At 37.2% G+C, this 25,574-nt stretch overlaps 1 protein-coding gene across 3 annotated transcripts in view; it reads left to right on the forward strand.

The window, feature by feature from the left end:
* Positions 1-24,876, forward strand: part of adam12b (ADAM metallopeptidase domain 12b) — a 113,447-nt gene extending 88,571 nt beyond the window's left edge. For 2 of the 3 annotated variants that reach the window (XM_016498610.1, XM_016498609.1), the window contains 12 exons: positions 2,564-2,741; positions 7,203-7,292; positions 7,918-8,113; positions 8,524-8,632; positions 10,392-10,590; positions 11,627-11,704; positions 13,665-13,773; positions 14,942-15,128; positions 17,097-17,205; positions 18,158-18,379; positions 23,343-23,512; positions 23,591-24,876. In XM_016498610.1, coding sequence (XP_016354096.1) covers positions 2,564-2,741; positions 7,203-7,292; positions 7,918-8,113; positions 8,524-8,632; positions 10,392-10,590; positions 11,627-11,704; positions 13,665-13,773; positions 14,942-15,128; positions 17,097-17,205; positions 18,158-18,379; positions 23,343-23,512; positions 23,591-23,633 — 1,690 coding nt within the window. In that variant the 3' untranslated portion in view covers positions 23,634-24,876. The remainder of the gene's footprint in view (positions 1-2,563; positions 2,742-7,202; positions 7,293-7,917; positions 8,114-8,523; positions 8,633-10,391; positions 10,591-11,626; positions 11,705-13,664; positions 13,774-14,941; positions 15,129-17,096; positions 17,206-18,157; positions 18,380-23,342; positions 23,513-23,590) is intronic. The other variant, XM_016498611.1, reaches the window with a different exon arrangement.
* Positions 24,877-25,574: the final 698 nt, after the last annotated feature.

Genomic DNA, 25,574 nt, shown 5'->3' on the forward strand with positions numbered 1-25,574 from the left:
CTCTGCTCACTCTAGCCCTCCGGCCGTTCCTCACTCTAGCCCGCCGGCCTCTGCTCAATCTAGGCCGCCGTGTGTGACGCTGTGTTTCGCTGTGAAAGAGAAACTACTTTGTTTGGCTTTCCAAAAATGGACACGACTAGAAATCAGTGGTTAAGTTGTATTTACAACGCTGTTCCAGAACACTTCAACATGTTCCTTTAAATTACCATTTAAATATTGTCGAATACTATTGCAACTACTTTTTTTAATATACAGGTATATATGGAAATTTCACGCTTTTTAAAAATATAATTTTAATTTCATATCATCTTAGTTTATTTAAAAAAACATACATATATAATGCCACGCTGTTATTACTGAACGTAACCATATGCTGTAATTTTTCAGCACAGACGTGTAACACCCATTAACCTTATGATTATTAATGTTTTAATCCCTTCTTCACATGCATGCATGCATACACTATTAATCTGCAGGAAGAGTCACTTTCGCTTTTCGAAAACACAAATTCAAGGACATCCATTTATTCAGCGTTGCGCATATTTATGAGTGCATAGCAAATACGCACTTTGTTGTTTAGCTTGTTTGCTGCGGTGAGTTAGTGAACTGAAGATACTGGCAACAGACCATGAAGGATCTTCTGCAGTGCTCTCCAGTGAGCAGAGCCCAGACCCAAATGAGCTTCATTTGCTCTCCTCTCAGATATCTCGCCTCTTCTCGCTCCCTGCCCGAGGCAGCCGCCCCAGACTGAGGCTGTCATATGATCGTCCGCTGCTCTGTTTCATCTGAAAGAGCTTGGTCTTTGTGTCCGTGGCCTCTACAGTGACTGTGGTCAGGCTGAGGTCAGGCCCGGCGCTGGTTTGTTTATAATCATGTATCGGTAGTGATGAATTAACATGAATAGTACCATCTGGGCTTACGCTTAGCTGGCTTAGTGTTCTATCACGTAGAGGACTCGGGCGTGAATGCCATGGTGGAAGGTCATATGATAATTCGTTTTGCTTTGTTGTCATTTTTGTGCTTGTAGAAGTAATGCCATTAATGACTTTGGGAATTTGAATACTTGCAACTTTTTATGCTTGGCTGGGTTTCTGAGATTATGTACCATTATACTCCGTTTTTGTGGCCTATTTTATTACTAAGTTATCACTAAAATCCTTTTGTTTTAAAAATCAGTTTGGCTAGACATATATTTGCTTGGAAAGCAAAAAAAAGTACAAAATTAAATCAAATAAAAAAAATTATAAAAACAATTTAATACAAATAAAATAAAATAAACAATAAAATGAAATAAATTAAATTAAATTAAAATATTAATTAAACAAAAAAGTTAAATAAGAAATAAATAAATTATAAAATAAGAAGCCTGATGGGTACAAAATAATTAGGGATGTAACGATTCACTCAACTCACGATTCGATTCGAATCACAATTTTGATTTCACGATTCAATTCGATTCATGATTTTTTTTTTTACAAAATTAGATTTAAGACAACTTATAAATTAAATGTGTCCTTTTATTTTTGCTTGGACAAAATGCTCCACGTTTCTTTGTGAAATTGAAATATAACACTATAATAATATACTAATATAGCACTTGAATATTATTGCTCTTTTGTTGGTTTTGATTGCTTCTATTGTCCTCATTTGTAAGTCGTTTTGGATAAAAGTGTCTGCTAAATGACTAAATTTAAATATAATGTAAATGTAAATAACAAAACTAAATTGAAATTTTAAAACATGATTTATATTAAATCAAATAAATAAGTAACACAAATAAAATAAATCTCTTCATATAAACAAACTAAGGCTTTGTCTGCTCTTTCCATTTAAAATTAGAGGCAACCACTGCATTTTAATCATGATCCAAACAAAGATGCTGCATACATGCAACATGAGCAGTTTTTAATCTAAATTAGATTGTATAATTTCGAAATTGTAAGCAAAAAAGGTGGCGCTTAAAGCGTTTCCTTGGTTTCGGCTGTAAACAAAGCAATGCTGCACTTATGAACTTTAATGTGCATTATACAGAGGCAAGATAAAAAGAAAAAATACCATCTAAACTTTTCTAAAGACAGTAAGTTCCCTTCAGACATACATTCATATAAACTCCTACCCCTAAATGAATCGCGATTTGTTTAGCATCTCAACCGATTTGAATCGTCACATATTTGAATCGATTTTCAACCGGCTCGCGGTTAATCGTTACATCCCTAAAAAAAATTTAATTAAATTCAATTAATCAAAAAAATTTATTAAACAAAAACTAATTGTATAAAAAATTACTTAAATATAAAATAAGAAGCCTGATGGGGACAAAATAAAATAAAAACAAAAATGTAATAAAAATTAAAAATAAACAATAAATTAAAAAAATATAAAAATGTAAATAAATAAAAAATGTAATTAAAAAATGTAGAAAAAATCATTTGAATATAAAATAAGAAGCCTGATGGGACAAAATAAAATAAAATAAAATTTGAAGTAGAACAATAAATAAAATACAAAAGAAAATATATTAAATTAATCTTCTCTTTCCCTTTCCTTTTCTCTTTGTGAACAGGTACCCATTCCCCACAGTGTTCAGTACATGTAGTAAGAAGGATCTGGTGGCTAGTCTGGAGAAGGGGGTGGGCATGTGTTTGTATAATATGCCTGAAGTCAAAATGCTCTACGGGGGACAGAAATGTGGCAACGGATACATTGAGGAAAGAGAGGAGTGTGACTGCGGAGAGCCGGAGGTATGAAAGACTCACACACATCAAATACCTTTGTACGTCACAGCAAAGCAGGCCGCTGCTAGGATTAGCAGATCTGAACCAGGTCCATATCTAGTCTTTGGTGATGTTTGGAATTTGATTTGGTCGGCTTAATATTCACAGGCTAAATCATGGCTTTCAGTATGGATAAGTCAGTAAATATGTTAATAGATTTGAACTATACTTAGTATAAAATAAATATATTTTAAATATATTACTTTTTAGTAGGGTAGTCTTAGACATTAAAAATTGTTCTTATTTATTTTACGCCAGCTTTATTTTTAATTTGAAATGAAATTAAAAGATTTTCAGATTATTTATAAATATAAAATAGGATACATATATAATGCTAGCGACACTTTTATTACTGAAAATAAAAATGAAAAAAAAAAAAAACTCTAACAGTAGAAAAGTACTGCCGAAAAGCGACTGCCATGTCACTAATCTTATTACAGTTACTGCAGGGTGTCTTTGAAATTATTCATAGTGTGAAATTCCATTTACTTTTGAGTCATTAATGCCCTAAAAACGGTAAAATATTCTGCACAGGAAAGTTTTATGATATAGACAATTCTGACCTATTCAAATAAATGTTGCAGCTCCTATCTGAGCTGTGGTGCGTTTGTGACGTAAAAGAGCTTTTAGGACCCGGGTTTGAGTCCAGACTACGTCATCTGTGCAGCCTGATCCCATTCCACCTCTCTGTTCCCCTTCCTGTCTGTCTCCGCTGTCCTATAAATAAATGCTAAAATGCCCCCTAAATATCATGCAGTAATGGAACTGGAGACTTCAAAAATGGTCTATTTAATTTAGATGTCATGCAGGCATATTGTGTCAGTGCAGACCTGAGGAAAAAAGCCTGGCCTGAACTTTAAAGTCTAGGATCTTGTTATGGGGAAAAGTTTGCTTCAGAATGGCACCCGTGAGCTCCAGTGATCTCACCGGGGGGAACGAGGGAGGAAGCGGGTAAAGAGCAGAGAGGAAGCCCAGCAGCAGGTCTTGAGTGTTGGGTAGAAGGATGAGAGAAGCCCATCCCCCCATCATTTCACACTAGTTGACGGTAGTTTTAGAGAAAACAGCAGGTCTGTAAAGAGATTTCTGTGACTCTGAGGAGCAGTTCGAGCCAGCGGACTGACCTAACCCAGCCCAACCCTCCAGTACCTCTCCCAGCCCACACCAGGACCTTGTTAAGAGTGGGAGAAATAGAGTGAAAGAGAGGAATAAAAAGTCCCATAGACATTTTTGTGTGTGGTGTATGAAATTAAATTTTAGTGCTTGAGGTCTTAATGAGCTTCTTGTGTACTTTTACAGAAGAACAAAGGTCTTCTGCTTCACTACAACAACAAAACATGATTTTTAGTCTTCAAAATTCACCTCTTTCTCTCTCTTCCTCTCCCTCTCTTTTCTGAGATAAATGTCCTCTTTCCTTCAATTGTGCTTGGACTCTGACGTTCTCATCACTTCCAGTCTCGGGTCAGTGATGATGTCACTCACTTAGACACATACACACATGAACATGGCTCACTGATACCAAGAGTTCAGAGTTTGAGAAAACAACATCTTTTTTTCAAAATCAGAACAATGCATGGACCACTAATTTAAACCATGTCAATGCACTCACATACACAAACCTACAGTAACGTTTCCAAAAATTTTTATTTTTTTTTTGTTACCATGGATGCAAAGAACTGGTTGACAGAAGGGAATTTCCTAAAAGAATATGAGCTCCACACCTGGATCTAATATTCAATACAGTGATCATATGGGGCGACTGTTCAGACTTTTTTTTTCTTTCCATTGTTTTTCTGTAACCCCTAATTATCTAATGTCAAATTAAAGGGGTCATAGCCTGTGCTATTGTAGCATTTTATTTTCCCCCTAAAGTCTGCTTATAATCTTAGTCAAGGTTTCTTGCACCAAAAACAATCGTAATTTTGCTTTTTGGCCATTTTATACAATTACTTTCTGACAATTAAACAGCCTGACATAAAGTGCCCTATTATGGATTTTTGAAAATGACCTTTCATGCAGTATGTAACACAGCTCTAAGTGAATGAAAACATCCTGCAAAGTTTTAAATCTAAAAGTGCACCGTGTATAAAGTTATTGTTTTTCAAAAGAAAGAGTCGACTCCGAGTCATAAAAATGAGTCGTTTTTAAAACGAATCTTCAGCTGTTTCAAGTTGACGTCAACATGAAACATTAGCATATTTATGCCCGCCCACTTGTTACACACGCAGACCCGGGAAAACTTGAACCAAAGCCACTAGAAGACAAGCCTGCAACCTTTAGCCAAAAAAACGTAATGGCTAATGCTAACGCTTCTGGTTTGCCAGTACGTGGGAAAGGAGACCAGAGGCCATTTTTTTAATGGATGTCAATGGAGGAGAGGCTTCACTATGCTGAATAAACAGCTTTTTAGAGGAAATAGCTTATCATTTAATGAATCGACAGCCTATCAGCTAATCTTTAATGACGTCAGGGCTGTAATGTGATTGGTTATTAAGGCACACATGATCCAAGTTGTAGTGATGGGAAGTTCGGATCATTTTACTGACTCAGATCTTTGAATTTCATTCAGCAAAATGAACGAATCCTTTTTCAAGTCATTTCGTTGATTTCAGCAGAATATAATTAAAATTTTACGTGTTAATATCCAAATTCCCCAACACACCTATTTACTCAAACATTGATCACATTATATAAACTATAATGCAACCAAGACCAACATAAATGATTAATTAATTGCTTAGCTGGCTGTGCAGTCGGTTAGTTCACATTCACTTCACCTCCCAAGTCTTCGGGTCGTTGGTTCTTTTGTCACGTCACATCCCCGTAAGGTAAAGCTATGCAGTCTGTACCAGAAACAGAAATTATTAGTTCACCTCCCGAGTCCTCGGGTTCAAGTCATTCGTTCATCACGTGACAGCCCCATAGACTAGAGGCTATGCAGTCTGTACCGGAAAGAGAAATGATTAGTTAATCTCCCGGGTCTTCGGGTCCGAGTCGTTCGTTCTTTTGTCACTGCATAGCCTCTAGTCTATGGGGCTGTAACGTAATGAACGAACGACTCGAACCCGAGGACTCAAGAGGTGAACTAATCAAAATATGTATTTAGTTGTGTGTGTTGTGTTCTCTCCGCGCAGCTCGTAGGTCTCCGTCTAACCACCTAACAGCAATATCTGTTCACTCGCAATTGTCGAGAAATGTGCCGATGAATAGTGAATGTTTGTCGTTGTTATTACTTGGAGTTCTGATAAAGAATAGTGCAATACGTTGGTGTAGAAACTGCAGTGCTTTATCAATACGTTTCTGCATTGGGCTAACGCATATACCATGGCTGTTTGGGTGTTTACCACCGAGCTGTGGGCTAAGTAATGGTGATGGGCGTTCCGTTATTGACATGCGCTGGACGCAGTAGACCAATCACAACAGACTGGGTCATCGGACCAATCACCACAGTTTAGAATCACACAAAGGAGGGGTTTGGAAACATTAATCGTTGAGCAGCGAACTGTTTGGAGTCGTTGAGCAAAAAAGGAAAAAATAAATGCATATTATAAGACAATGAAAGTGTTTTTTGACCTTGCATGCATGTCAACCTGTTGTTGGGGACTCCCAAACCCAAAATATGAACCTTTCATAACCCATAATAGGGGCACTTTAAATATGTAAATGACCTCTATTAAAGGGGTCATATGCTGCGATTTCAATTTTTCCTTTCTCTTTGGAGTGTTACAAGCTCTTGGTGCATAAAGACATTAAAACAAATACACAAAATAATGTTCTTTTTAGCAGCATCATATGACCCCTTTAAAATGTCTTTAAAAGCTTTTGTAATTTTTTTGTTTGTTTCATTTTTATTTTTTTGTTTGCTTTGCTTTTTTAGTTTTTTTGTTCTTTGTTTACTTAGCTTATTCTGCTTTTTTGTTTGTTTGTTTGTTTGTTTTTTTGTTTTTCCTGCCTTGTTTTGTGCTTTGTTTTTATTTTTCATTGTTTGTTTTTTGTTTTGTTGGTTTGTTCTTCATGTACATCACTTGTTTTGCTTGTTTTGTCTTTTTGTTGTTTTGGTTTTTGTTTGCTTTTGCTTTTGTGTTCTTTGTTTACTTTGCTTGTTCTGCTTTGTTGTTTCTAGTTTTGTGATTAGTTTGTTTTGTCTTTAGTTTTCTTTGCTTGGTTTTGTTGTTTGTTTATTTGTTTTTGTTTACGTTTTTGTTTACTTTGCTTGTTTTGGTTCGCTTTTTTTGCTTTTGGTCTGTCGGGTCTTTGAATGACACAAATTATCTTCTTTCTGACTCTTAAAATTAAACAACCTGTTTGATACTTTAACTTCAGGACTTCAGTAGTTAAATGAAGTGTGCTATGATTGACTTAACTTTTCCCCATGTGATACAGTGACACACGATGCCTTCAAATCTGTTGTCATCCCTGTGTTTTCTTCAGGAGTGTCTGAATCCCTGCTGTAATGCTACAACCTGCACTCTCAAGGGAGATGCTGTGTGTGCCCATGGACAGTGCTGTGAAGACTGCCAGGTACTTTTGTAAATCTATCCTGTCCCTCTTTCCTCCTCATTCATTATTTCTCTGTGTGTAATATAAAGGCGTGGAAATCGCATTCTCCTTGCTCCAGTAATAAGTGCAACATGAACCAACATTTGCGCTAAAAACATAGACACTCAGTTTCCTCTCAGGCCTCCAGACACATAAATCAGAGTGCTCAGCTCACTTAATTATTGAGGAAAGAAGCCAGACCAGGGCCCTCCGAAACAGACCCCAGAACAGGAATACATGTTCACACAGACTTTACAACAAACTACAACAAGCTTTCAACATAGTGCTTCATTAAATGAAAATAGCAACTAAAAGTATTTAATCATGCCACTTTCTTGGACTGTATTCGTTTCTTAGTGCATGTTAAAGGAATAGTGTTTGGAGAACTTTTCCATGAACTACTGACTATTGTACCCAGTAGTCTTCGTAATTCATGCAAAGCTTGTCTCTGCATGACTTTGAGTTTATCCCAAAGTGCCTGCATTGAAGTTGAGTATATATTTCTCTTTGCTTTATTTTGAAAGAAATCTCCTTTAGGTGACACTGAGCACTTTTAGTTTGCTCTCTATTGTTGTCTGAAGCCTTTTGTTCTTGTGTGTCTGTGCAGTTAAAACCAGCTGGGACTCCTTGTAGAGAGTCCAGTAACTCCTGTGACTTACCTGAGTTCTGCACCGGAACAAACCCCCACTGCCCTGCCAATGTGTACCTGCACGATGGACACGCGTGCCACAATAGGGATGGTTACTGCTACAACGGCATCTGTCAGACTCATGAGCAGCAATGCATCACTCTGTGGGGACCAGGTACCTCTGTAGATCTAATATGCGGATAGCTGCAGGGTTCCTAGGCTTATTTGGTTGACCAAAAATGATTGTGGGGTTCTGCAGATATACATTTCATTAATCATTCATTTTTGACATTGTATTCTATATGTAACCATTATCAAGCCAGCACTTCCCTTGCAATCCTGCATGCATTCATATGGCGAGCTCAAGCAATATGAAAGCTCACACTGATTGCTGTTATTTATTCCATATGTCTGTTCGTACTCCCTTCCAAAAGGATTCAGGCCACAGTCTGACATATGTTATCCTTTCATCTGTTTTTGGTTTATATACAAGCTGAAACAAGATGGAAGGATTGTGCAGTGTCATATTTCCATCTCTGACAGTGGGCATATGCTGTTTTATTTTCGTTCTTTCTTGTTTTCCAGGAGCGAAACCTGCCCCGGGAATCTGTTTTGAAAGAGTAAACTCTGCAGGTGATCCCTATGGAAATTGTGGGAAAGACTCCAAAGGTTCCTTTGCTAAATGTCAAGCAAGGTACAGTCGGGGCATGATACTACAGCACTTTGCACTTTAACCTTTTACTTACAGTACAGTTACATCATTTTTTCAAATTTGCTTCAATTTTACATTTTATTATATTAATACTTTTTTCTTCTTATATTATTACTTTTCATCTTTTTTGTTTCAGTTAATTTTATTTTGTTTATTTTGTTTTGCTTCTTATGCTTTGCTTTTTGTTTTGTTCTTGTTTTTGTTTTGTTTTGCTTGATTTGCAAAACGACAGTTTTCGTTTAGTTTTCTTGTTCTGTTTTGTTCTGCTTCGTTTAATTTTATTTTATTTTGCTTTGATCATTTGTTTTTGTTTGTCTTTGCTTTGCTTTTTGTTTTGCTTGTTCTCCTTGTTTGACACAGTTGTTCTGTTCTGTTTGTTAACCTATTTCTTTGCTGCTTTGAACTTTTTTCTACTTAATTTTGTGGTACTTTGGCAATACGAATGCTTAGCTTTTATAGTGCCAATACAGCATACATAATTAAAATGTAGAACCAGTGACTGACAAGGAAATAACAATTTTCATGATGCATATTCTCAAAACAAAAGAATATTAAAGGTGCTGTGTGTAGGATTAACACCGAGTGGTTGAACTAGGTATTGCAGTCCAAATTCAAAATATTGGAGAGGGTTTTTTTCACCCGGCCCCTCCTCCTCAGACTTGACGCACACGCAGGTTTGCCAGATTGACGACACCAACAGGAACGAGCGCACTTGACGATGAATGAAATGAAATACGCTTTGTTTTCTGCCAACTGGCAACCCGGGGTCCCGAAATACAATTGGGTAAACTGGCAGTGGGCGGGTTGCACAAACCAAAACAGAGACCTACATTCCGAGAAGGGTATAACTGCAGCCTGGAGATCTCCAAATGGGGGCGGGAACTCCAAAACGGGGTGGGAGCTCCAAAACAGGGCGTGGCTTCCTCCCATTGACAGACAGTCACATGACACGCATGCGCACTTTTTCCCCCAATACAAAAATACAAAAAATGCTAACCCCTAAACCTACCCCACACCTGACCCTAACCTTAACCAGTGAAGTTGACTGCACTGTGGGATTGGTGCTGAATAGCGTGGTAAAGAAAGATGCAGTTCAGGAGATATGAGATCGTTCCGTAACTCCCCAACCGGAACTCACCGGACAATGGCACCTTTTTAGTTACACCCAGCGTCACTACCCTTGGAGATCTCCGCTCTGCAGTTATATCTACTTGGACATTCCAGCCCGGAACGCACATTTTCAAAGGAGAATAACTGACTGCAGCATTGTTTTTCAGATAAACAAGTATGTTAACTTAGCATGTTTCTTAAATATCTGCAAACATATTATGGTATCTTTATGCTTTAGTAGAATCAAGAATAATAAGTGTGAAATTAAGAATAGTATTGCTTAAGGTTGTCCTGATTCATTCATATCACTTGCTGTCTAATTATTATGGGATGGCTCATCAAACCTTGTAATGAATGTCATTTTATTAATTTCTTTGTAGCCGTGACATTATTATTCAGCGACAGTGGCAGCCCCATGGTTTTGCATGTAATCTCTTGTCACTATTAATTACACTCTCTGCTCCTCACAGATCAGTGAGAAGGTGTGAAAGGCGAGATTACCTCAAGACAACACAATCTCCTCTCTGTTTTTCAGGCGTTTTATCACCTTATCCCATTAATTCAGTGTAAAAACATTTAGCACTGTTGTTGCATGCTCACTCATTGTATTTTGTCTGTGTGATTTAAACAGGGATGCTAGGTGTGGGAAAATTCAGTGCCAAGGAGGTGCCAACAGGCCAGTGATCGGAACCAATGCGGTTTCCATAGAGACAAACATACCTCTGCAGGAGGGAGGGCGTATTCTGTGCCGTGGAACACATGTGTACCTGGGTGACGATATGCCTGATCCAGGACTGGTATTGGCAGGCACTAAGTGTGCTGAGGGAATGGTACGAGAATAAATCATCTGGTAGAGATTATTTGTGTCATCAAGAAATTATGCTAGTGGTTTATCAGCCAGGCTGAGATGATATTTGGCCATTTTTATTGCTTTCCATTGACCATTTCGTGTTTGTTTTGCTGATTAACCTCCCCAATGTATCAGTTTCAACATCCACATATTATATTAGGCTATATGTGTGTATAATTATATTATATTATATTATTTACATACTTGTGCCATCGAACTGTTGTATAAACGCAATATCACACGAGTAGACGTGCAATATGGCTGTATATCGGCACGCTGTGATTACCTAAGGCCGAATCACAGCCGTGCCCATATACAGCCATATCTCACGTCTACTCGTGTGATATTGCTTATTTATATTATATTATATTAAGCCTATATTATATTATATAATACAATGTAGCACTATATTATTTGAGAAAAAAACGTAAGATAATTTAAAATGACTAACTTGAATAATTAAATAGACTTTCATGATTACTTTAAACACTAAATGATTATATAAATTATTTTATTCTAAAGAAATGTATCAGTTGTTAACAGTGAGAAATAAAATCCATTTCTGCATATTTTAATTTTCTTTTTTTATTTTGTTTAGTTTTAAGCAAATATGTTATTTTCATTTGCACTTTATTTTACAGTATTGCATTTACATGTACTTACAGTGTACTTACCTAAAGAAGTAATGATAATATAATGTGACTATATGGGTTAAGGTTAGGTTTAGAGGTAGGTTCAGAGTTAGTACATAATTAATACCCGGTAACTGTAATTACTATAATAAGTACAGAGTATGTACATGTGGAACATGACTGTAAAATAAAGTGGTACCTCATTTTCTGTAAAAAAAAAATAAAATAATTATATAATACTGGCTATTGGCATTAATTGGCCACCCTGGCACTTAAAAAAAAAAACATTTCAGTCGACCAGTAGTTAAGGCCAATAACATATATGTTTCCTAGCACTTTTTTTCTTAACCTGCAGTTCTCTCTGTCTCTCTCTCGTCATAACAGATCTGTTTGAACAGGCAGTGTCAGAATGTAAGTGTCTTCGGAGTGCACAAGTGCTCTGGGAAATGTAATGGAAGAGGGGTAAGGTTGCTTCCACTCTGTCAGTCGAAATTTCCTCATCTGCTGGAAAAGTTTTTCTTTTAATCTCTTTAATTTCTCTGACATTAATTATCAGGCATTAGGCTCAGATTTGAGTCGGGAATGCTGATAGTAAGTCAGCACAAATTATTGCCCTCTACTGAAAATCTCGCCTTTTACAGAAATGTCCATTTCATTACATTATAGCTGTCTGCCAAGGGGACAGCATGTGCCCATAATAGCACTTAGCTAACTAGGCCCACATACTATAACTTCACTTGAACTAGATTACTACTACGGATGAAATAGCAGTTAAAAGCACAGATAAGACACTAATTCTGTACTAAATTAGATCACAGCGTAACCTTGTGTCAGTCATGGTCTTTCTTGATACATTTAAAGGGATAGTTCACCCAAAATGAACATCTGTCATCATTTACTAATCTTGCTGTTTTTTTTTCTTGTATGACCCGTATGACTTTCTTTTATCCAGGAAAAACAAAAGGAAGAATGTAGCAGAATGTCCAAGCTGCTCTTTTCTTTGCATTGGAAGTAAATGGAGATCAGAGCTGTTAAGCAACATTTTCAGGGCAAGATTCTTGTAAATTACTGTTCTTCACACAAAGCTATGGCTTCAGAAGTCTTCGAATACAGCTTACATGTCATATGGACCACTTTTATGTCCCTTCCATTGTATAGAATATTGCAGCTCGGATAGTCTTCAAAACTTCACTTTTTGTGTTTCAAGGAAGAAAGTCATAAATATTTGAAACAACATTCGAATGAGTTCAGATTTTGGGTAAACAATTTTTTTACTCAATCGTGCCTTGGTTCACCTCAGCGGCCACACTATTGTTTTCCCAGCATGCTGGGTGACTTGAGGCTTGTTTCAGCTGTTGAAGTACTTCACAATCAATCTCTGTCACTCCAATAAGGTTATAGGAGTCATATTTAATTCATTTGTGTACCATTAAAAGTGCCATTCATCATGCACATGCAATCGCTAAACGTGGCCAAGAACACCCCCACGTTGCCTTTTGCATTTGCACCCACTGTCAGCTCTGGAGGGCACGTGTGCAAGCGTGTAATGTTTTATTTATTTTCTCTTGTTATACGCTTCCTAAATTGGAATTCTTATTTTTGTCTGTAGGCTGTGCAATTGCATCCATTTTTTCTCCGATGTCTATTTCCTTACTGGAGCTGTGCTGCAAGACGAATTGATCATTGTTAATAAAGATGTTGGTAGCACTGTCAGCATTCTGGGATCCTGGATGCTCCAAATGCTAGTTGTTTTTAAGCCGGATCGACCCCTTAAAGACCCAGACCTAGAACAATAGAAGACCACTAAATACTGAGACCAATACTAGACCCCTTAAGCCCCACACCAAAACCCCTAAGATCTTGATTAATACTAGACCACTAAGGCTATCGGTTTCTAGTCTTGAGGTCTTAAGATCAAGTCCACTAAATCAAGACTCAAACAATCTCATTAATCCTTGAAATGTAAGAGTCTGTCTGCTGAGAGGGTCTGTTTTTTTGAAACCATCACAGCATCCAAGAAAGTTGGATGAGAGTTAAGAGTTTGAGAGTCTGAAAAGTTTCCTCATGTTTTTATGGCGGGAAAGACATAGCTGCATCTTTCCTTTTAGAAGGCAGACATCTAATATTCAGACTGTGATTTTAAACATCAAGTGACATCAATCAACTTATGCAGCGACCCCTGACACATACCCTGATGGAAAAATTTGATGTATTTTTGTGCAAATGGAAAAATGTTGCCCTTGAATGCAACATTGAACAGAGCATCCATGAACTGAATGCTCATGAGGAGATTTCATACCATTATCCTCCAGAATTCCTTAAGCATTAAACAGCAGGATGTTGTTGATAATGTCCAGCAAGAAATTTGATCCGGAGGATTGAGCTGTGTGTGGCATTGATGCCAGTTGCTTTATGTTTACAGGAATGCAACAACAAGAAGAACTGCCACTGTGAAGCTCACTGGGCACCTCCTTTCTGTGATAGGGCAGGGTTTGGCGGCAGCGTCGACAGTGGACCAATGAGACAAGCCGGTACAGTGATGGACAATTGCACTTTTGACTTAACTGCTAGAGCAGTATGCATTGCACTAACATAGCATGACCTACTGCAGTGCTTATGTGCTCCTTTCCAGTCAGAAACATACTCAGAAACATACTCTTCTAAGCAAGTATGCAAACACAATATTATTATTTTTTTATTTTAATATTTCAGAAACAACTTATAACTTGAAATGAAACAAAATGACAGAAATGACCATCCTTAGTTACAAATTAGTTACAAATCTGTCTGTCATCTATCTCTATCTGTCTGTCTATCCTTCTATTGTTCTAGCTATCATTCTAAGAAATTTAGAAATTAAGAAAATTCTACACAAAGAAATGAAACAAACCGATTTGTATACACAATGACAGGTTTATTAGACAACTATTATTATTTTAAAAAGTTATTTATTTATTTCAGAAACAACTCTACACAAAGGAATTAAGCAAAATGATGAAAATGACCATCCTTAGTTACAAATAATTTACAAATTTATTTACATTTACACATTTAGCAGACACTTTCATCTAAAGCAAATTACAAAAGAGGAACAAAGCAATTTGTATACACAATGACAGGTTTATTAGACAACTATTATTATTATTATTTTAATTATTTATTTTTTTTATCAAACAAACATTAAAGGAAGAATGTCTATTGAGAATGGATACATGCATTGCATTATGAATTACTTGTTGACATATTTCAGAATGCAAAGATGCATACATTACATTTTGCATAAGCGTTTCTGTTTGCCAACATGCATGTTGTATGTTTCGACCTCTTTGGCCTCATGCATTCAGATTTTCCGACTGTACCGCTTAAAGAAGTGCACTAGCTCTAACCACTTTCATCCCCTCTGTGACAGCCGCACCGCAGGTAGAACAGTGCATCCTGAAAGTACAATGTACTTACAAAACCCATTAAACGATTTTCCAGTGGAAAAGCATAACAGCATTGACAGGACACGTCATTGATTTACTGGTGGAAACCTGAAGCACTGCGCTTAGATGTCACTCAGCAGACATTCAAGAACTTTGAGATGGCTTGTAAAAGCAATGCAGGTGGAGACACAGAGGGATGTTGATCAATTCTTTTTCTTTCTAACCTGACTCTGACTTCTTGTGTTTTCCCTCTCTGTGCCGTGCTGTACAACAGATGTGCGAGTGTGTGTATTAATGTGCGTGCTGTCCTATGTGACAACAGCTGACAGCAGCGCTGTGGCCGTGGGCGCGCTGGTCACCCTCTTTTGCTTGCTGTCGGCGGGACTGATTGTGTGCCTGAAGAGTAAAGCGCTGGTTCAGATGTTCTGCATCAATAAGAAGAGCGCCATCCAAAACCTCAGGTACTGTCAATGGTGCAGTTTCCCCCAGCGATGTTTTCCAAAAAGTGTTTGATCCTGGATTCCTGCTGGTTTCCATCCAAGGACACCAAGAGTCCCTAGAGTTTTATCGAAGCTTAAGGGAATTAAGTTTCAAGTTCAGTTTAAGTTCATATCAACAGGAATTCGGGCATAATGTAGTTTGGCACAGAAAATAATTTTGACTTGTTCCTTAACAAATAAAATTCATGGTCAGAGTAACACACTTACAATAGAAGTAAACTGGGCCAGCATTCCAGAGGGTTTAAAAGTCTAAATGTGAAGCTTGTATTTTTGTTAAAGCGCTTGAATTATTCAGTAAAACCCTGTTTATGATTGAAGCTTTAAAGCCGTCTAAATCACCCTTTTGAGGTGAGAATAGTTTTCTTTGTGGACGAACTTCTGCGTTACTCATGTAATTCCTCTGGGTGGAGTCTGCTAGCTCTAAAAAGCTCTATACACTTTACAAGTCCTTTTCTAGTATTATTGAGTGTTTTGTGTGAAAGCTATGGGGGTTAGTGGCTTTTTACATCATGACATTGATGCTTAAACAGGTAGGGTTAGGTCAGCAATTGATGGATATACACTACTGTACAGTTTGGGGTCAGGAAGATTTGTTGATGAAAGTCCCTTATACTCTCCGCGTTTATTTCGATTAAATACAGTAAAAAATTCTGAAATTTTATTACAATTTAAAATAACTGCTGTCTTTGTTAATATGTTTTAAAATGTAATTTATTGACAAAACTGAATTTTCAGCAGCCATTACTCCAGTCATCAGTTTTACATGATCCTTCAGAAATCATTCTGATATGCTGATTTAGTGCTTAAAGGCAGAGTAAGTGATTTCTGGTAGCCAATGTTGATATTTGAAATCACCAAAACAAACACGCCCCTACCCCAAAAGGGTCTTGCCTCTATTCTGATAGCTCCGCCCCACATATACGTACGCAACCCAGGCAACGATTAGTTCTGTGAAACAAAGCAAAACCAATGTTACACCGTGTCTACGGACGTGAGCGGTGCGGCGCAACAAATCCCCGACAGAAAACTGCTGCCAGGTTCTATTTATGACATGCTGACACAAATTTCAAATGGTTTTCAACGGTCGTTTGATCGCGTCCAGTGTAGACAGACTTTAGCTGTTGTAGACACGGTGTTACTCACCTATTGAGAAGAAACAAAGCAACCTCGGCGTCCGATCGCAGGCCTCCGCTCCTTGAGTTCTCTCCAGCGCTGGAAAGCTGATCCGATATTTACACGGGTCCTACTTCTTGCCTTATCGTTCCGCAGACGTTTTCCTCTTTTGTTTTTTATCCGCCATCTCTATCTTTCTGTCGCTGGCTCGGCTAATGTCCGTCCCATGCACTGAACGCGCTCTCCTCCACATCACGAGTAGACACGCCCCTTATTGCTGATTGGCTACAAGTTTGTTTTGCGATTCGGCCCGAATCAGTTTTCTAAAGTGTTTTTGAAAAATCACTCACTCTGCCTTTAAGAAGCATTTCTTTTTTTTATTATCAATATTGAAAACAGTTGTGCTCAGAATCTCAGGAATCTTAAATGACTACAAAGTAAAGAACAGCATTTATTTGAAATAAAAATCTTTTGTTAAATCATAAAGGTCTCCCACTTTTGATCAATTTATTGCTGAATAAAAGTATTTTTTTTTTACTTACTGACCCCTAACATTCTGTCAGACTATCTAAAACTTTAAAACCGTGTGTATTTTAATATTTACTGCCTGGACTTTGTTTACTTACATTGTACATGCCTTAGTATGAACATGATTTTTGCTCTTTTAGAATAAAAATGAGCAAGTAAAAATGTTTGCGGTAATTGCCACAGATGCTGCAATAGAGCTTAATAAAAAGTGGACATCCCTACTGTAGTAATTATATTCACCATACCTAAAACATGAAACTTTTTGAAAACTGTTTCTTAATTTTACAGATCAGTAGGGCGAAAGCGAGCTCCCAGCCCCCCACAGACACAGTCAGTGTTCAGGGTCTCGCCTCAGCACAAGCCCGCCTCTTTACCTTTACACTCCCGCTGTGACAAGGTAAGTGTGATACTCTACTCATCATCACAGACTCGGGCACACAACATGATTATAACGTACAAAATATGTAATAATATTTTAAATAATTGTAGTTACATATTATATATTAAATATTTTATATTTTTAATGTCTTATCCAAAATTATTTGCCTATTTTCAGTGTTGCCTTTGTGAAAATAATTTTTTAAATAATCATACTAAATTTAATCAAAGCAGACCGTTTGTGACCAAATACCAGATTTTATTATATATGGTATGATTTTGTGAAGAATGGTAATCTAAATTAATATTTACACCCTTACTAACAAGATCTTTTATTAAACCTCAAATTCCATAATTCATTACCTCGTGTCTGTCCTGCCCAGCGAGGAGCAGATGAGGTCAGCTCACTCGCAGAATTACTGTGCCTGTCCAAACCAATCCATCCCTTGCTTTCTGTGTACACGGCATGAGACTTGCATGCACCTATGAGGTGCATAATTGATTTAGTCTCCAGTATCGACCATCAAAGAATATTAATGAAGTCCAGATCTTCATCTAAAACCTCAAAGATTCATTTGGAAGGATTTCTGTTTTAATTCAGTCTAATGTACTTGAGTAGCATAACAATATAATTATTGAAACTGTTTGTTGGAGTTGGAAGCCTTTGTTTGCTCAAAGTGGGAGAGCAGGCCTCAATGTGATTGGGCAGTTGCCAGTGAAGTGTGTTGGAAAAGTAAAGCACTGATTGATTGCTTCATCTGGGTATTTTTAGTCTGTGTGCCATGCCACAACAGCATGTATGAATACCTTTATGAAGGAGGACCTGGAACAGTATTGAATTGTGAAGCAGCATATGCAGAAAGATGTTTAGATTGATTCCTCGAAGGGTCTTAAAGGTTAGCAGTAGCAAGCAGTAGAGCTCGTATTAAATTCTTGTGTCTTTATTTTCAAGAGCTGTCTGTTTTCCACAGATGTCTCATCACAGTTCGGAGCCTCTCCTTCCTCCACACAATTTCCACAGTTTGCGTCGGCTGCCTGAATGTCCCACACGCTGCCAGCCCGTCCACATCAGCTACCCCATGCCCATCACAGGTCTGCAGCCTCACAGGACTCTAGTGTCACACACACACTCGCCAGGCAGAGCGGCAGGCTTCCACACACTCCCACGCCAGCTGCCCTACGCCAACATCCAGGTAAGTGCTGTCAGCCTCAGACTGTCACCATGTACCAGACATCCCACCCTGCAAAAGCTCATTTCATGGAAGTAGCATTGCTACCCCAATTGAGTTTGGCCTCAGCATGTAGTAGTACATCAATGAAGTAACTCCTAAATGTAAATAACATTGGCACCAAAAATCACAGCTGTTCTCCCTTATCATTTTCTTTTGCTTTATTTCCCACTTGCTCGTAAGCCACATACACAGGTTAATTCAATCCCGCAAAATTGATGTGGTGTTTGACAAAATCCGAATAGAAGTGGTCAAAGGAGATGGATTCAAAACTCATTTATACCAGGTGATAACTGTAAATGCATCTCAGCTGACAACCTGATTAAATCGCCAAAAATGTCCTTTAATACCCTGGAAATGGGGCTTCTCTCTCTTGCTCTATTTCCGGGATATTGTATATAACTTGTGGGTGTCAGAGAGCTGTAATTAATATGCGTGAGACTGCTGGAACTTTTGGAAGAGCTGGGATGTCTGATGTAGGTGCAACATGAGTGTTTTTTAATAAATAAATGTAAAATAATACACTAAATAGAAAAAATATTTTTTCAGTGGTGCAAAAAGTTTTAACATAAGGAAATACAATTTAAAATGTTTTATATATATATATATATATATATATTTAAAATCTCATTTTAAATCTTAATATAGATGTGTGTGTGTGTGTGTGCGTGTGTGTGTGTAATATTTTAAGATAGATGTCCATTTTGAGATTTAGATAAGAATTACATTTAATAATAAGAATAAGAATACACAATTAAATATCCATTATCAACATATATATTTACAATAAAAATATTGAATATTATCAGATCAACTTAAAAACAATGTTATGTAGAATCAATGCTTTATCATGTAGCTCCTGATTAGTACACAATGCGAGTATGAACATTATGTACATAATTAGAATCACATATACATTTTTTATGAATTGGCATTAGCATTGTTAGCCTGTAATCACAAAAAATATTGCAAAAAGCCTTGTGGGTCAGGAGGTTTTACCATAAGGGCCCGTTTACCCAGAAAAACAACAGAAAAGTAGCACAGTAGAATGCAAAAACACATTCTATGTAATCCTGCTAGACTGATGTCTTGCTCACATAGGCCTGGGTGATAAAACGGTATCGATATTTATCGATGGTACACCTTCTTCGATAACAATATAAAAAATGTTCGATATAGTGCACGATATAGGCACGTGCTATGAGTGACGCAGACAGCACACACAAACACGAACATGAGTGCAGTGCCTGCCTGTGATGAGGAGATTGTGAATAAAAAAATGAATATTAGTTCAATTTAAAATAAACATTTGCATTTGAATGCAAAAATAGTACAATCGAATGTTAGGTGTGCGTCAGGGAGCATCATCAGTGGAGCACGAGATGCAGTGATGATGATGTGACGTTGTAGTTTTGTTAGTCTAGCCCACGAGACGCGCCGCTGCTGCATTATTCATTCAAAATATTAGAGAAATATAGAAGCTCAATGCGTAGAAGATCTTGATTAGGTTAAAACCGAAACCAAGCCATTCACACAGAACGCATATTCAGTGCATTTTTTAGACGGACAAATACGACTGCTGCACTCGTGTCTCACACAAGAGATGTATAGAAAGCCATGCAAAGTTAAAGGTGCTGTATGTAAGTTTCTGATTCTACTAAAGCATAAAAATACCATAATATGTTTGCAGATATTTAAGAAACATGCTAAGTTAACATACTTGTTTATCTGAAAAACAATGCTACAGTCAGTTATTCTCCTTTGAAAATGTGCGTTCCGGGCCAGAATGTAGGTCTCTGTTTTGGTTTGTGAAACCCACCCACTGCCAGTTTACCCAATTGTATTTCGGCAGCCCCAGGTTGCCAGTTGGCGGAAAACACAGCGTGTTTCATTTCATTTATCGTCAAGTGCGCTCCTTTTTGTTGGTGTCGTCAATCTGGCAAACCTGCGTGTGCGTCAAGTCTGAGGAGGAGGGGCCGGGTGAAAAAAACCCTCTCCAATATTTTGAATTTGGACTGCAATACCTAGTTCAACCACTCGGTGTCAATCCTACATACAGCACCTTTAAAACAGTTTAAACTTTTATAAAACACGTCACGAATTTGTGAAGGTTTATTCCTTTTCACTGCGTCTCTTATGTTTTTTAAAGACAATCTGTATGATGGGCGATTCGGCTCTTTGTATTAAGTAATGCATAAATACGTGATGCTGTTTTGTTCATAATTGTTTATGCAATTTACGAAATTATATTTGATTTATATGAGTTAATTTAGACGTAATGCACATTTTTTTATAGACAGTTATTTCCTTGCGTTGACAATTTAATGTGCTGCATTATTTTGCTCATTGCGCCCTCCTGTGGCCTCGGGAAACAAGCCAAAAGTTTAACCTATTTAATCTGCATATAAAACATTAGAAATTAGATATTTATTTTTTATTTTGTGTTTGAGTGTTAAAACAAAAAAAAATTTGTTGTTTGTTTCAATAAATTGAGTTAATTTAAAAATACAGTGGTTAAATGTTAATTTTTTTCTATTGCTGTTTTAAAAAAGGTTATAAAAAATGTCAATAATTATCGATACCGAACGATATGAAACATTATATCGTTGATACATTTTTTAGCTATATCGCCCCACATCTTTTCCAGCATCTCGTGCATGTCTCTGCATTCTAAAAACGCAGCACTCAAAGTTAAAATAAGTTAAGATCCGTCTTGAGTCCTTTTTTCCCATTCTAAGTTTTGTAATGCAAAAATGCGTTCTGTGTAAATGACCCCTAAGACTGCAGCTGATACAACTTCATTGGTTGAAAGCTACTGACAGATGCAGAAACCAAGTGGAGGGAGATAAGGAGACATTAGCAAGGACGTTACACTTTCCATTGCTGCACACAGCACATACATTTCTTATATGAAGTTTCCAGTTGAAGATAAAACGAAGACAAAAAATATTAGAGTGGGGTAGACAGAGCGGGCGGAGGAGTGAAAGTGATATGGCGAGAATGAGATTGGACGGGTGCATGAGATCTTTCCTGTGAGATGGGATGAGAGACGTCCGTGTGTGAAGGTATGTGGTTTAGACGATAAGTGCTGCTCGGGGACATTGGCAGGATATGCTATCAGACAGCATGAAGAAGAACATCTGTTGCTTTGAATCTCAGCTCGACTTCACGGCACTGCAGCGAACTAACTGTGGTTACATCCAGCACACTATGAAAGGCTAACCTCAACAAGACATTTATCTTGCTATAAAAGTGCAAGATGGGTATTTTGATTATAAAACATTGTATTCTAAAATAACAAACACAAAAGTTAATCCATGAGATAGGTTTACTAGATTCTCTTTAAAAAGGTCTAAAGGTAGAAAATAGTATTAAGGTTGCAATTTTGAGGTAGGAGGCTGTTTGGTTTGTGCCCGTAAGGTAAACATGTTACTCCAGAGGAAAAAATATCCTAAATATACAAGCATCTGTGACATGCTGTTGAAATTAATTTCCTTTAGGTTCTAAAAGCGAAAAAAATTTTGCAATTACAATATAAGGCAAGACATTATACTTGAATAAATGGTAAAGTATAAACAAAACGAACATGCTAGCATTGATGAAATCATTTACGAACCTTGTCTGTGCAGTTATCCAATGTAACTGCCTGTAACAACCATATTATAAAGCTCATAAACCTGTTAAATGTCACAGTATGTGCAAGGATACCAGAAAGGGATGTGACATTACTTGTAAAATACTGTTGACATGGAGCTCCACACATAGGAATTACATTAGTAAACACGTAACAAGATCCTACTTTTAACAATACAGCTATGCATTTTTGTACCAAAAATGAATTCCTTGCCCCATAGGCTTGCATTGTAAATTCATTACTGTATTTTGCTACAGAAGCTGCAAATAGATTATGCCACAGATTCTGTCTTGAACACGTTTTTTGCTCCCCATCAGTGGCGTTTCATCAAAAAGCCTTTCAGAGCTCACATTCTGTAGCTGTGCCACACAATACAAAATGATTGATACATTGACGCTTGCTTGGTTTATATAATGACCTCATTGAAAGCATTCACATTAAACCCTTTTACATATGAAATCACCGTGGTTTGTTTAGTGCTCTCTGAGTGCACTGTTCTACTTGACTGAGTTCACATTTATTCGGGGAGCCATGAAACACTTTCACCTCTTACGGTGTTCTCACAAATTGGCCTCATGGCTCGACACACCACCGTGCGCTCATGATTAAAAGGTCTTGTATTGCCGTAATGACATTGCTTTCTCTAGGATGAGGGTTTTGCAGGAACGAATCACTTACGTACAATGGTTAGAAACAGAAAGGAGGAAAAATGTTGTTCCAGAAAGACACAAAAATGGATTGATTTTGTTGTCTCAGCATTTTGGATTAGTCAGTTTCTCCAGTTTTCCACGAAACAAGGCTGAACAGCTGTGAAAAGGTAACAGCTGTATGCCATGACCTCATCCTCTGAGTAAATTGGTAACACACGATGACCTCTTGACTTAACATGGGGTGAATTGGGTGTTGGGGATGGGAGTGCTGCACATTTTGTTTTGTTATTCTGCATTGTTGCCAACAGGGTTTACCAGGACGAGGAGTGTAATCACAGCTCCATCTAGTGGCACTAGTATGCTATCACTGTTTACACACCTTTTTTTTTTTTTTTAACAGTGGTTCTGACTGACAAATATGCATCACATTAAGTTTATTAGTATTTTATGTTTATGTAATTTAAATAGATATTATTGGTTAGATTACAGTTAGATTGCTTTAATATATAATTCATAATTTAAATACTTCAGTACTTTTAAGTCATAATGTGGCCCCCTTGGAAATTTGCTGGGACCCCCTGGTCTATATAATAGTTTAAATATGTGTGATAAACGAGGAAATCTTCTGTCTTGCTATCTATAGGACCATGACAAGCCCAGTCCCCCACAGAAACCACTTCCCGCAGACCCCTTAATCAGAGGCCACGGTGTGGGTCGAAGCACATCTGCAGTGGGAGTGCGGATACCTGGACCTCTAGCCATCCCGATTCCAACAGTACCACGACCGCCCTCTGCCATACCACTGCCAAACCGGTCAGTCCCACTGTGATACTGCTGGCAAAATCACATATTTATGGATGAAAACTAACTGCTTTTTTTGATACATTGTAGACCTCTTCCCAGATTACCACAGCAGCCCTTTTATGATCACTGACATATGGACACCACAGCACTGGGTGAATTTCACCAGCATCTGAACACACTTGTTTGCACTATGAAAACTCTGTTGGACCAAGTGACCACCCCTGCAGAAACTCCACGGAGGGTCTCACAGAGAAGAGGGCTGACCCGACACCTTGGTGCTGCACCTCCTCAGAAAAGGTGTTAGTTTGTCCTCGCTCAGGTACTGCAGAACTATTTAAGATGTATATTTATTGTGAGGAGGAAACTGTGCTGTGCTTGACACTTTTTTTACTGTATGACAATTTTTTGTTTGGTTTTACATGTTGAAAAAATGCTGATTCAAAATAAGCAGATCAATCATGTTTTCCTTTTTTAAGTGTTTTTCTTCAATTTATCTTATGGTAAGACTTACATTGGTGTTGTGAAGATCAAAAAAGACCTGCTTTAAAATGACGCGGCATGTCTGGGATACTGGAGTACAAGCTACATGAAGTCTAAATGACTAAACACAGAGCGCTGGAATCAGTGCCACTAAGTGCAAAAAACCCTTAATAATTACTTGAATGAGGCATGATGACGAATGACGTCATGAAGGAGGAAGTGATGTGAGCCATTATTGTTCAGTCATCTGTGAGAATTGACAAACCAACTTTTCGTGAACTACAGTACCTTAAAATCATGTGCTTGAGCAAATGCAGTGCTACAGTATCTGCCAAAGCAAGAATCGCTATTACTATTGCTACAAATTTAGCCCTAAGCATTCAGCTTTGTTTGTAATGATACCTCAAATTATGTGACTTCTTGAGGAGAGATGTGCTGGACAATTAAACAGCCAAAACTGAGTTACATCAATTAGGGCTGAGTCGTCTAGAGAACAGAATATGCATTGCAACTGCATAGCAATGGCTTGTCAAGTTTATCTACAGAAAATGAAAAAAATCCAGTCAGTATTTATAGTTTTTCCAACATGTTTTGAAACATTCAGAGAAATACCAGTGGCAACACAAAATATGTAGTGACACACCACAGACCTTAAGATATCGCGGAATATCAGATCAGCATTCCCACTGAGCCATCAGCATCCAGCAGCTGTCATTATGGCCTTGTTGTGCTGTAAACACACGTTCTGTAAAATATCTTCCAACACTTGAGGTTATAGATGTTGAATTTTCTGTACTGTATTTCTTGTATTATTTTCAAAAGTTTAGTGTCAGTGAAATTTTCTTTCAAAGCAATGAATGAATACTTTTATTCAGCAAGGATGCATTAAATTGATCAAAAGTGACAGTAAAGATATTTATTACTTATCAGTAAAGATTTCTATTTCAAATAAATGCTGTTCTTTTGAACTTTTTCTTCGTTTACCAGGACGAGGAGTGTAATCACAGCTCCATCTAGTGGCACTAGTATGCTATCACTGTTTACACACCTTTTTTTTTTTTTTTAACAGTGGTTCTCAATTCTTTTGACTCAAACTGTTGTCCAACATATTACTGGATATTTTAAATTAATTAACCATGATTCATGTGGCGATTCCAGAGGTTTTGAATTTCAAGTATCTGTATTCAAAAAAAACAAATAAATAAAAAAGGCCTAATTTTAAATTTATGTATTTGAATTGCATATACAATTTCCATCCATTTGGATTACACATTTTTAACATGAGAAAAATATATTTATAACCTTAATGTGATGCATATTTATCAGTTGTTTTTAAATGAAGCAGAGAAGAAACTGGTAAGATTTCTGCACTCAAAAAAAAATCATGGCATAGTTTATTATTAGCTGTTTGCATCTATTTGATTTTATTTAAATAGTCATATTTTAAAAATACATTTATTCAAATTGCTTAGAATCATCATAAATCTGTTAATTGTGAAAATAATTACATTTGCTTTGTTCAAATAACAAACAATAGGCCTATTCACTTACTTAAAATGTATGAGACTAAACAAAATTCATATATATATAT

Source organism: Sinocyclocheilus anshuiensis, unplaced genomic scaffold, assembly GCF_001515605.1.
Source record: "Sinocyclocheilus anshuiensis isolate Anshui unplaced genomic scaffold, SAMN03320099.WGS_v1.1 scaffold446, whole genome shotgun sequence".
Classification (NCBI taxonomy): domain Eukaryota; kingdom Metazoa; phylum Chordata; class Actinopteri; order Cypriniformes; family Cyprinidae; genus Sinocyclocheilus; species Sinocyclocheilus anshuiensis.